Source organism: Alexandromys fortis, unplaced genomic scaffold, assembly GCF_014885135.2.
Source record: "Alexandromys fortis isolate MF-2015 unplaced genomic scaffold, M_Fortis_MF-2015_v1.1 scaffold_101, whole genome shotgun sequence".
In the NCBI taxonomy this organism is placed as follows: Eukaryota; Metazoa; Chordata; class Mammalia; order Rodentia; family Cricetidae; genus Alexandromys; species Alexandromys fortis.
This window is the reverse complement of record NW_026067983.1, coordinates 2,279,072-2,292,513: the sequence shown is the minus strand read 5'-3', so window position 1 is coordinate 2,292,513 and position 13,442 is coordinate 2,279,072. Positions and strand designations below refer to the sequence as shown.

Genomic DNA, 13,442 nt, shown 5'->3' with positions numbered 1-13,442 from the left:
TCTATTTTTTTAAATCATCATCTACTCTACTAGATCATGTGGACATGTGACCATAAGGTATTTTAATACTCCAATTTTAGAAAATCCAAAGGAAATTGGATTCCACACTAAAGAAAATGAATACCAAAGATATCATTCAACTTGTATTAGTAGCTCTGCTATAATAACTGTTTGTGTCTAATATTTCATCAACCTGAGGCGAGTCATGATGTATTTAAAATTATATCCACTAAATTAAAGTTTATAATAAATGATGTTTCAACTAATAGTATATTAAAAGAGAGGGTGAGAAAATATAAGCACCTCTAAGCCCACTGATTACACTCTAATTTAAAGAAAATTTGTATGTTATCTCCCTGATGTATATCAGCAGAGAAGAAATAACGAGGATGCTGGCATGTACGAGTGCTGTAGAATAACCCACTCCCTTACTAAGACATGGTATGGTGATGACCATGTTAAGTGGCTGCCACAAAAATTGTATGTATGAAGCCATTCTAAATTTGGAAACCATTTCTGAACTCGTTCTTAAGAAAAAAGTATTTTGCTTATAGACTACTGAATATTTTGAATGTAACAAATAGTTTTTCTGTAATTTTTACTCTAGTTTGAAATTAGACTTGAATGAAACAAGGTCAGCTTATATTGAGGGAACAATCAGACATATAAGCGCATGTTTATGCTGGTCTGTATTTAAGTATTTTAAAATATCTTAACTGTCAGGGTATAATAACTACAAAAATGCATGATGATTTTGGTTGTGAGCCTAGTCTATAATTACTGAGTCATCACAATAGGAGAATATCAAATAACAACGCAATACTTAAAGAAATGTTTACCATCCTTAGTCATCAGGAAAATGTGCATCAAAATTACTATGAATCCGGGCGGTGGTGGCGCACGCCTTTAATCCCAGCACTCGGGAGGCAGAGGCAGGTGGACCTCTGTGAGTTCGAGGCCAGCCTGGTCTACAAGAGCTAGTTCCAGGACAGGAACCAAAAAAAGCTACAGAGAAACCCTGTCTTGAAAATCAAAACAAAAAAAATCACTCTGACATTGCACCTTACACCTGTCAGAAAGGCTAAGATCAGAAACACAAGTGACAATTCATGCTGGGAAGAAAGTGGAGCAAGAACACTCCTCCATTGCTGGTGGGAAAGCAAGCTTGTACAACAACTTTGGAAATCAATATAGTGGTTTCTCAGAAAATTAGGAATTGATCTACCTCAAAACACAGCTATACTACTTCTGGGCACATACCCAAAAGATGCTCAATCATACCTCAAGAACACTTTTTTAACTATGTTCACAACAGCTTCATTCATAATAGCCAGAACTTGGAAACAAACTAAATGTCCCTCAGTTTGAAGAATGAATAAAGAAAATATGGTATATTTGCACAATGGAGTAATACTCAGTTTTTAAAAAACAAAAACATCATGAAATTAAAAGCCAAATGGATAGAACTAAAAAAAATCATCTTCATTGAGGTAACCCAGACCCAGAAAGACAAACATGGTATGTACTCACTTATAATAGCTGCAAAGTAAATAACCATTCTGCAATCCACAGACCTCGAGAAGTTAGGTAACAGAGGGCTCAAAGGGAGCACTCTAATATCCTTGGGAAGGGAAACCTGAAGAGATTTTGTGAGTGGACTGAGGGCAGGTGAATCAGCTTGGAATGGTGGGGAGATACTGAAAGAGACTGCTATAAAAGAGGGGGCATTTCTGGGTGAGATAGAAACCTGGTCCAAGGGAAACTTGATGTGGAATGTCCCTCTGTATGCTATGAATATGTTTTAATAACACTGGTTAATAAAGAAGTTCTTTGGTCTATAGCAGGGCAGAACATAGCTAGACTGGAAGGGATATATAGAGAGAGTAGGCTGAGTCAGAGAAACAACACGTAGTTGCCAAAGGAGACACATGCCAAATCCTTACCAGTAAACCATAGCCTTGTGCCAATATACAAATTATTAGAAATCTGTTAATTTAAGATGTAAGAGTTAGTTATTAAGAAGCCTGAGTGAATAGGCCAAGCAGTATATTAATTAATATAGTTCGTGTATGATTATTTGGGTCTGGGTGTCCAGGGAATAATGAACAAGCTGCCTCCTCTTATAGAAACTCCCCAGCAATCTACAAGGATGATGGAGCTAAGACTCCCAGTAATTGAAAATTTGTAGCGTGAACTGGTCTGTGATCATGCAAACCTTCCAGTAGTCGGATGAGGACACCAACCCAGCCACATAAATTTTGACCAACAGTCTGTCCTTCCTATAAGATGTGCTTGGATAAGGAGGGGCACAGAGATTGTGGGAATGCACAACTGATAATTGGTTCGGCCTGAGAACCAGGCCAAGAGAGTGAATCCACCCTTAACACTGCCTAGAATACTAGGACCAAGAGGCTGGAACACCCAGATACCTAGGATAGACCCAAACATGATTGGAGGAAAAACACTGTCAACGTAATGCTGCCGAACAATATTCTGCTATTCTCATAGACTGGGGCCTAGCCCAGATGTCATTAGAGAGGCTTCATTAAGCAACTAGCAGAAATAGATGCCACGAACCACAGCTAAACATTCAGCAGGGAATCCTGCTAAAGAGAGGGAGTCAGGATTGTAGGAGTCAGAGGGGTCAAGGACACACAAGAAAACCACAGAATCATCTAACTTGGGCTCATATAGGCTCGCAGAGACTAAAGCCACAACCAGGGAACCTACATGGGGCTGACCTAAGTCTTCTGCATATATGTGACAGTTCTATAGTTTGGTCTTCTTGTGAAACTCCTAACAGTGGGAGCAGGGGCAGTCACTGACTTCTTTGCTGACTTTTGGAACCCTACTCCACATACTGAGCTACCTTGCCCAGTCTTAATACAAGGCAAGGTGCTTAGTCTTCTTACACTTTGATATGCCAAGTTTTGTCAATATCCGTGGGAAGCCTGCCCTTTTCTGAGAAGGAATGCATGCATGGGGTGGAAAGAAGGGGGGTGGGGGGAAGGACTGGGAGGAGGGGAGGCAGCAGAAACTGTGGTTGGGACGAAAAATAAAGAAACAAGCAAATAAATGAAAAAAAAAAGAAGGAAAGGGAAGAAAAGGACATATTTACAACAATAAAAATGCATGATAATAGAAAATTGCAAACACAAAGAAAAACCAAAGTTTACATATTAAATAATATGTTAAAGGCTCTCATTATTCAAGATAATCATCAGTTTGACTAAGGGACAAGGCCAGTTCAAGCACCCTCTTATTCACTTCCCAGGGTCCTAGCTGGGGTCATCCCTGTGGACTCTTGGGAACCCCTCTGGAGCCAAGGCTCTTGCCAACCCCAAAATAGACCGATGACTATCTTGAATATCACCATAGAACATTTGTCCGGCGACGGATGGAGATAGAGACAAAGACCCACATTGGAGTACTAGACTGAGATCCCAAGGAAGGTCCAGTTGAAGAGCAGAAGGAGGAAGAATATGAGCAAGGAAGTCAGGGGTTGGTCCACCCACTGAGACAGTGTGCCTGAGCCCACCAAATTCAGCTGGACTGGGACTGAATGAGCATGGGATCAAACTGGACCCTCTGAATGTGGCTGACAATTGGGGCAGACTGAGAAGCCAATGATAATGACACTGGGATGTGTTTCTACTGCATGTACTGGCTTTTAGGGATCCTATTCTATTTGGATGTATACCTTCCTAAGCCTGGATGTCAGGGGGAGGGCCTTGGACTTCTCATACGGCAGGGTACCTTGCCCTCTCTCAATACTGAAGGGGGAATGTTGGGGGGGGGGCAAGAAGGAAGTGGGAGGAGGGGAGGAAGTGGAAGTTTTGATTGGTATTGTTTACAAAGTAATAAAAAAATTTTAAAAAGCCTCTCATTATTTGATATGGTGATGATTTTTTCTGATGTCATTTCTATTCTTCTGTTTAGCATATTTAATTGTATCCTGTAAGAGCTGAAGAAAATATTGAGTTTAAAATGGCAAAAGAAATTATTCAGTTATACCAGCTATCTTTGGACAAAATAAAGTCAATAAAAATGACTTAGCAACCCATGGTTCATAGTAACATTTGGGATCAACTCCACAAAAAGCTCTGACTAACTATCGGAAGTTAAAAATAATTTGAGTCATGTTGATGATTTGCAAAGAAAATATGCAGTCTTCATTTCTTCATTCCTCTGAGTCCTACTGGGAAATCATGCTAACTTATCCATGATGCTTTCAGACCATTTTCAGAGAATGGTGTTGCCATGGCATCTGGGAAGGAATTACATGAAAACACAGGCAGTGTATAATAAGATGTCATATCCTGAAGAGCCCACCACACACACACACACACACACACACACACACACACACACACTCCCTTCTCTCTTGATTAAGAGCACTTATGGAATATCCTAGATGACAGTTAACAGTATTTAATTGTTCTAAACTATTTAAATTCTAGAAAAAGAATGAAACCTATATAATTTATGTCTCACTTGGAAGGTAGGTCTGGTGATAGTTCTAGCTGCTATCACTCTGAGGGATGGTGATGTAGTTGGCTGTTGAGGAACATGTTTATCTTACAGACAGCATTTAACTCAATGCTCAATACTGCAGAACAAAAACCAAAAGCCTCCCTGCAATTACTGCAACTCTGCTCATGCACTTGTTGGGATAATGACTGTGACCATGTCTCCAATAGGGTATTTGAATCCATGTCAACAAGCTGTACTTTGGGTCAGTCACATGACCCTTCACACCTGTTTGTTTCCCTGGAAGCAATGTTTTATTTTAGAGTCCACGTAAAGGTATCATCCATCCTACACTTGGCCTCATTTCCCTCTTGAATGTCTTGAGAATCATTTTCCTTGAATTTATTGGTCACAATAGGCTATAATTCTGATAAAAGCAGTTTCTTTTGTTTCACATCAACCCACTTAAGTATGTTATCAATACAAATACACTTTATAGTCATTCACATGATTGACAAGAAAATATCTGTTCTATGCCAATGGGAATGAGCTCTTCCTAAATGTTAATTCAGAAATATTATTGTTTAATGAGATAAAGATGATTGTACAGAAGAAGAAAAATGATACAAATAACACAGTTGTTCACCTTATTTCCTGAATACTGTTGATATCACATTGCAAATTAAACTGGATAAGTTTTTATTAGCCTAATTATTATAAAGGAAATAAAATTAATCACATAATGACAGTGGGAATTTTCACTGTTTCAAAATAATTGGGGGCTTCATTGGTAAGTCCCTAACTACTTGGTGAAACAAGCAAACAGAAAACCAAAAGCAATGTGATAAAGTTATAAATAGGACTTTGACACAATGTGCAATGGGCCACCTTTTACTTCTTCCATTAGCAATATCTATTCGAACCCAGGATTCTCTTTAGCTTGTTTAGCCCGTATATCACACCAAAGACTAGATATTAAAAATGTAAAACATCTGTTTTCCGTCTGGTCAGGTAGATCAGTAGTTGGGAACACATGGACATCGATGAGTTTTGGGTTTGACAGTGAATACTGAAAAATTAAGTAAGTATAAAATAGAAGTTTGAGACTACTACTGGTGTTGGAATGTATGACTGTTGAGCTACTACTACTATTGAAATTCAGACATAGCTGCTGAAATATATTACCATTTCATTTACCAAACTGTGTTTAGTATAACCATGGTCTTAGAAACTCTTTGGTCACCCATAGATTACTTTTGTGCCATGATAAAAAAAAAATTCAGAAATTATACAACACAAAAGATTCCTTACTCATATCAATTTAAATTTACAGAGAAGTGAAAAATTGGGGAATTTTTAAGTATATATTTTTGAAATCTACTAAAATTAGCTAGTCATGATCATTCCAACCTGTGACTCCTGCACGTGGGAGGCTGAGTGAGGCTGGAGATTGCTGTGATATCAAGGCCAGGCTGGACTACCTGAGGAGTCCCAGACCCGTCCTGGTTACAGATAAATAAATACATCTATTCAAATCAAAGAAGTCACAGTAGGGAGACAATAGTTATTTGAAGGATCATTTATTCAACTTTTTTTTTACAAAATACAAAGACTTGTTCTGCATGAATATAGAATATATGAAAAATAATGTGTTTTGCTGAGTCTAATTTTCAGACATTCAGGATCTCTCATCCATTCTCTTGGAGAATTAGATTTGTTTGGCACTTGGTTTGATGTCATAAACAATGAGGAATGAATCCTTTCCCTGTTAACTGAATCACATCCATAAACACTCACAAGTTAAAGATACAAAATTAGACATTTGCCACACAAGACTCTTTCCGCAAGGTAACTGTTTTGCCTATGAGCCTAAGGCTTTTGAAGCTATAAGAGAGGAAGGATTGAGGGGCTATTTAAGTTCTAGAACGTGTCAGCAGCAGTTGATAGTAAATGCAACAGGAGATTTGTTTTGTCTGTGCTACAAGAACATGTCCTATCAGACTGACTACTGCGTTTTCTCTACTTGAACACAAGGAAGCGCATACTGATTGCCTGTGACTCACAAGAATGTGTAAAAATACAGGAAGCTGGCTGGGATTGTCAATGGGAGAGCCTATTTTCATCAGCTAATATGAATGCATTTGCTAAAATTAGTGAAGACAGGAAAATGATTTAGGGGTAATATATACAGAGTTTGAATACAATTTCAATCCACTTGGTGATTTCAGGCACTGTGGCTCTTCAGGATAAACTGTTTCATGGGTTAACTTGATAGCAGTTTAACTTTCAGTGCAAGCAAAAGCAAATACTTGCCCAGTGTCACACACATGACCTGGGACAATTGGAATGTTCAAAGCATATTGAATTGTTAACATCTTCACCCTGGAGACGTCTTGGATAAAAACTTCTTACCAAGTTGTTTCTCGGTAGCATTTAATTTCCAGAGAAAGCCAAAGCAATTATTCATTTCCCTCTCTGTTATACATACGAACAAATGTATTTGAACAGTTCCCCTTCTCCAATTTCACTGTGGAAGCATCTTCCATAAGAGGCACTTAGTGTAAACCTTCTATGGATCGTGGGAAACAAGACTTGAGATGCCTGCATTTGATTCTATCAAAGCAACACTGCCACAGTCCTCGGCCATGTAAACGATGTTCGGGTAAGGCTTGCCGTCACAATGGTGCTTTCCTGAGAATGGAGCTGGTCTCTGTATATATCATAAGTGTGCGTGCTCTGAGCTGTGGTCACTGTCGCGGCTGTCGTCATTTGCTAGCGAGTCCCCTGTCTGCTGGAGGGTAGCCGCACCAATCCCTGACAGCTCTGACGGGAGAAGGGTTCCCTTTTTCACATTCACCAGTTCCTTCTCTCGGGCTGCGGCTCCTTGCTGTCCTCCTTTGACCCGCTTCCACTTCATTCTCCTGTTCTGGAACCACACCTTCACCTGGAAGGAAAAAGGAATAAATAAGACAAAGAAGGCACTGAAACCTAGTTCCTCAAGGACCTGCACGCAGATGCCATGGTGCAGTGATTATGGAAACCATGCGTTGAGCCAGCTGGCGTGTGTTTGGTAATTGAAAATTCTTAGAGAGCTCTTAAAAAATATTTCATAAATCCCAACACATGACAAATAGGTAGAAATAGTTGGAGAAGTTTGTTCAGAAACATTGGACTAATTTACATCTATAAATATATGTCTCGGTCATACATTTATCTAGTCTCTGAAGCTCTTCTTTGGTTTCTTGACCACCGAATATATGCTGGTTTATCTGGTGATAAATTGGCCTCTGGAAGGGCCCTATTCACTACAAATGTTCCCAAACTTCTGAATGGGAACTTCTGAATATCTCAGCAAATCCACTCACGTCCATGGGGAAAAAAAAGTCATAATTCACACCAGCAAATGTCCACATGCTTCTTAATTTTTAAGGAATGCTGCCCCAATAAAACTTGAATGAAGAAAGCTCTCGAGCTCACCGTTGCTAAGCTGGGGACTGTCTGTTGGCATAATTGCTGGACACTTGTTGTCTTAGTGTTCTACAGAAAGTGGATCTTCTTTGCTGGCCTTCTTGAGCTTATTAGCATTCACTTTGCGAATATCATCTAACAATGGCTAAAAATGCTGCCACAGTGAAAATTCCTAGCACTTATGCGTGACTCCCCTTGATGAGCCCCAGCAACTTCATCAAAGGGCTAAAGAGAATGTGATGTTCATTCTCATACTAGGACAGACAACGTCTCCCGAGGCTAGTGTCCTCATTGGTCCATTCATGATTTCATATTGATAAACATACTTACCAAGCATTGGATTTGCTTGTCCTATTTTTCTAATGATGGACTACTTCTTATGCTTTTATTTTGCTTTCTTAAATAAAATCTCTGCTAAAGTAAACTATCGTGTTTATGATCCTCTTGATTCTTATGTTAGGCTTTTTTTTCCTGGTTTGCATTAAATTACTTTACGGTTATCTTTTTTGGATTTTGTAGACCCTTCTACAATCTGTTGAGGGCCACTTTGTTAAATAGTCCATCCAGTTCCCATGACCGCCATTCCCCATGTTGTAACTCATACTAAGCATTATGCCTTCACCAAACTCCTACACCTCTGACAAAAATACACTTTAATACATGATGGAAAAATACCTTATTCTTTTGTATCAAAAACATTTTGAACTGTTATCACATTCTCAATTTTTAATAATATACGGCACTGGTAAAGGGAGCATCTATGCCCCAAATACAAGGGCACGCACATTTGTAAAAGAAGCATTACTAAAGCTTAAATCACACATTAAGACACATACACTATTAGTGGGAGACTTCAACATCCCACTCACACCACTGGACAGGTCTGCCAGACAGAAATTTAACAGAGAAACAAAGGAACTAACAGACGTTATGACACAAATGGACTTAACAGACATCTATAGAACATTCCATCCAAACATAAAAGAATATACCTCCTTCTCAGCACCTCATGGAATCTTCTCTAAAATTGACCACATACTAGGTAACAAAGCAAACCTCAACAGATACAAAAAATTAGAATAACTCCATGTATCTTATTAGATCACCACAGCTTAAAGTTAGAATTCAACAGCCACGATAATTTCAGAAAGCCGACAAACACATGTTAAGCAATGCTCAACAGAGTCACTAATGGGTCAAGAAAAAAAAAAAACAAATAAAGAAATTAAAATTCAATGAAAATGACTGCACAACATACCCAAACTTATGGGACACAATGAAAACAGTTAAGAGGAAAATTCATAGCACTAAATGCTACATAAAGAAGCTGGAAAAATCCAATTCTAGTGAGTTAATAGAACATCGGAAACCTCTAGAACAAAAAGAGGCAAAGTCACCCAAGAGAACAAGAAGACAGGCAGGAAATGATCAAATTGAGGGCTGAAATCAATAAAATAGAAACAAAGAAAACATAAACAATACAAAAAAACCACTGAGACAAAGTGTTGGTTATATGAGAACATCAACAAAATTGAGAAATCTTTGTCCAAACTAACCAAAAGGCAGAGAAAGAATATCTAAATTAACAAAATTTGAAATGAGAAGGCAGACATAACAACAGACATGGAGGAAATCCAGAGAATTATCAGGTCATACTTCAAAATACCTGTACTCCACAAAATTTGAAAACTTAAAGAAAATGGTCAATTTTTTTTGATAAATATCACTTACCAAAATTAAATCAAGACCAGAAAAGCAAATTAAATAGACCTATAATTGCGAAGGAAATAGAAACAATAGAAACAGCCAACAAAAGTCTCCCAACCAAAAAAAAAAAAAAAAAAAGAAAGAAAGAAAACATATTGTCTTTTTTTTTTTTTGCTGTTATACATACTAATCCAAGTTCCCACTCCCTCTCCTCCTCCCATTCCCTGCACCTTTCCCCCCACCTTACCCCCATCCACTTCTCAGAGAGGGTAAGGCACATTGTGTTGGGGAAGGTCCAAAGCCTTCCCTACTATATGTAGGCTGAGCAAGGCATCACCCAGAGAGAACACGTTCCCAAAAAGCCAATACATGCACTAGGGATAAATCCTGGTGCCACTGCCAGTGGCCCCTCAGTCTGCCCCAGCCATACAACTGTCAACCACAATTAGATGGACTAGTTTGATCCAATGCTTGTTCTTTCCCAGTCTGGCTTTAGTTTGTGAGCTCCTATTAGCTCAGGTAGACTGTTTCAGTGGGTGAACCCATCATGGTCTTTATCTCATTTTAAAGAACACAAATATTGAAGGTGTCTTACGAGTTTATGGCTATGACATTAAAAAAGCCAAATTAAAAGCAAAAAAAAAAATTCTCTCTGGGAATGACTCTCCAACATCATAGAAAAATTTCCCTTTATATCCCAAAGAATAGAAAACATGATTATTAAATCATATGTTTTGTTCCTCTGAATTCAGCACAATAAGTTCATCGCATGAACTGAAAATAAAATTCTAAGATTTGCAATTTAAGACACTAGATGAACACAAGAATAAAGTTCACATTGGGTACCACACTGAACCTTCTCCCAGTCCATCATTAAATTCAGCAGCCTTTGCCACGGTTAAAATGTACTCACTTTTCCCATCCTGTGAGCTAGAACATGGACTCTGCAGCTTAATTTGACAGATTTTCTTTCTAGCAACCAACTCAACAAATATCTGTGTTACCAACGGATTTATCTAACACGCAAGTGAATAGCAAGCCCTCTCTATATACCTGTGTTGTTCAGAGTCTGCTGAAAACCCACCTCGATGAAATCTGAGAAAAACACATTTCCTTCTATTTGTGCCCCAAGTAGATATTTTTTCTACTATAAGAAAACAAACTTCTAATTATTCTGTCTTAGATATTCCTTCATACTTTTTTTGCATTCAAAATTTGGCATTTTCTGACAATGTTCCTCTAGATAATTAGCTTGAATTAAGCGTTTAAAATCTAATGAACTTATTACCCTCCCAGTCAACAGCAACTGCCAGAAGAACTACACAGAGCAGGAAAGAGAATGCCCCATTTATCTCTCCACTGTTTTGTTGTGATTTTGTCCTTTTTCTGTTTTTTTTTTTTAATTTTATTTTATTTTCTGTTTTTCTTATAAGACCAATGCTAGATCACCTTGGGAAGAATTCTAATGACTCTTGACTTGACACTGAACTTGGCCAGACGGTTCACTTTGAACAGGGGTCATTGGTAAACATGTAATAAACAGACACTTTAGGATTCCCTTACAGGTCAGAGTTTTTTTTTCCTCAGCATTCCTGAGAGCAATTTTCCCATTCTGAAGAAGCCCAGGTTGCCTGATTAGAAGCAAAACTCCAAGAAGACCATTTAAGAACAGTTTCTTAAATAGCTTCAGGCATCACTTAGTTACTGGATCCAAGACTGCAGTTCTGGGTAGGATGTAGGAAAGACTGGGAAGAACCATTCCAAAAACCAGACCCACAAAATTCTAAGTAAACTTAAAGTTGGCTGTTGTGTGAATTTACTAATATTTGGGATGGTTCATTACACAGAAGCAACAAGCTGAGTTAAAATTAAAGTGACCTTTAAAGAATTAAGATTTCAAAATAAGGTATAATACACACACATAAATATAAAACTGTTACACATAATTCAATCTATGTGTCAGTTAGGAAGAAAGAATAATTATCTAAAATACCTTCTACATTTTCATCAGTTTACAGAACCTCTTCTAAAGTTAAATTGTTCTTAGACAAATGTGAAACTTGTTTTCTCTGATGGAGTAATAAAAGATGATGGCCCATCTCTATGTGAGTAAGCACAGGCATTCACCTTGCTCTTGGTGAGAGCTCAGGGCTCCTTACACCATTGTGTAGATGGGAGTCAACACTAGTTTCCAATTTTCTTTGTATTTCTAAAACATGGGGTCTTCCCTGAAGTCCATGCTTTCTTCATACACTAATGTGTAATTTGACCCCTTCTTTACATCCTTGTTCCCAGATAAACACATTAAAATAGATCAACTATCTGACGATGTAGGTTTTAGATTCTGCTTTCTGAAGTGCCAAGTGCTACACATTCACAGAGGGAACTTTGTGTGTGATTCAGAGGAAGAAAATGTGCTACTCCAGAACTCAGGAACTAGTCATAATATTTAGTAAAATATAAACTGCCAATAAATAAAACCACATAAAAGTGTTCCTTTGTATATTTTCTCTAACCAGAAATAAGCCACAGAAGCTGAAACCTAAAATTTAGCAGAAAGAACATGATTTAAGAAACTAGATAAAGTTCCTTGCTATCATAAAGTATGACAGTCATTGGTCCACACTTGTTGGTATTTCCCTGGTCCCAGTGGGACCCCTGGGGGAGGCAAGTACAGTGAGAGAGGAAGTAAACCTCTTGCCCTAATAGTTCCTGCTGTAATTGCACTGTCCATAAAGATGTTTGCATTTGCCTTTCAGGAATGTTTTTCTAAGTAGCAAGACTGTTAACCATCTGAAAGCTGAGTTCTCCTGGAGTAAATATGAATTAACACAGGGAATACTCTCTGACTGCTAACAGAACAAGTGATTATTCCATCCAAATAAAACCCAATAAAGGAGTCTGTAAAGCAAATGATTTAAATATATTATTTAGTTCTTATTAATTGGACATGTGGATCATTAATACTTTCAAAGCATTCTTTGAGTGAATAGTGCACTATTGAATTTCTATAATAAATACCATTTTAAAGTGTTTTGATTAATAAAGAACAAGTATTTTTCCAATGACTTGTGTGTCCTTGCTGCCAATCATTACCCAACCTTCTTGCACCTATGCTACACCCATTGATTAGTTCAGAACACGTGAAAGCAATGGAATATGAGTCAACTCCAGGTGAATGCCTCTTGAGGTCAGGGAACTACCAATTCCTTATCACCTCCTGTGATTATGAATAGCACCTCATGTTAAAGTTCCAAGAACTGTGAGTGACTATTCAGAGTGCTGGATTTGTACAACTCGTGTAGAAAATAAACCATCAAGATTTTATTTTATTTTATGCTATTTAGTTTTAAAGGTTAATGTTCTATTGTAACACAGCATGACCTATCCTGACCTGTGATGGAGGTGGGTCTTGTATCTTACGGACCTAGCCAGGCCAGGCAGTGTTTGAAAGAATACAGTTTCCGTGTAATTATTTCTGGGTATAAACTAGCCATGTGGGCGGCCGGGTGCCAGGGACACATCCCTGCCGCTCCTATCTCAACAGATGGCGCCCAGACGTGATGGGCTAAATCCACTTAAAAACCTGAGAAGGCTTAAAAATAAGGGAAACAGAGTTTAACACAGTTTTGCTCTCTGTTGGTGGCGTGCCAGAAAGAGATTTCCTGATTCAGCAATAGCAGCAGAAAAAAAAATCTGCGTCATTTTAAAGCGCGGCTTCATAGGGCTGTACTGCCAGCATGAACTCTGGCTTTAAAGCATTTCAAGGCTTTTATGGGACTGGATGTTTGTGTTCC

The 13,442-nt window shown here is 38.3% G+C and overlaps 1 protein-coding gene and 1 long non-coding RNA gene across 2 annotated transcripts in view; one reads left to right on the top strand and one right to left on the bottom strand.

The window, feature by feature from the left end:
* LOC126511512 (uncharacterized) overlaps positions 1–13,442 on the top strand; it is an 840,891-nt gene that overhangs the window by 435,096 nt on the left and 392,353 nt on the right. The gene's annotated exons all lie outside the window — the stretch shown is intronic.
* Meox2 (mesenchyme homeobox 2) overlaps positions 6,035–13,442 on the bottom strand; it is a 54,838-nt gene continuing 47,430 nt past the window's right edge. Inside the window, exon 3 of the mRNA XM_050158668.1 lies at positions 6,035–7,414. Coding sequence (XP_050014625.1) covers positions 7,190–7,414 — 225 coding nt within the window. The 3' untranslated portion in view covers positions 6,035–7,189. The remainder of the gene's footprint in view (positions 7,415–13,442) is intronic.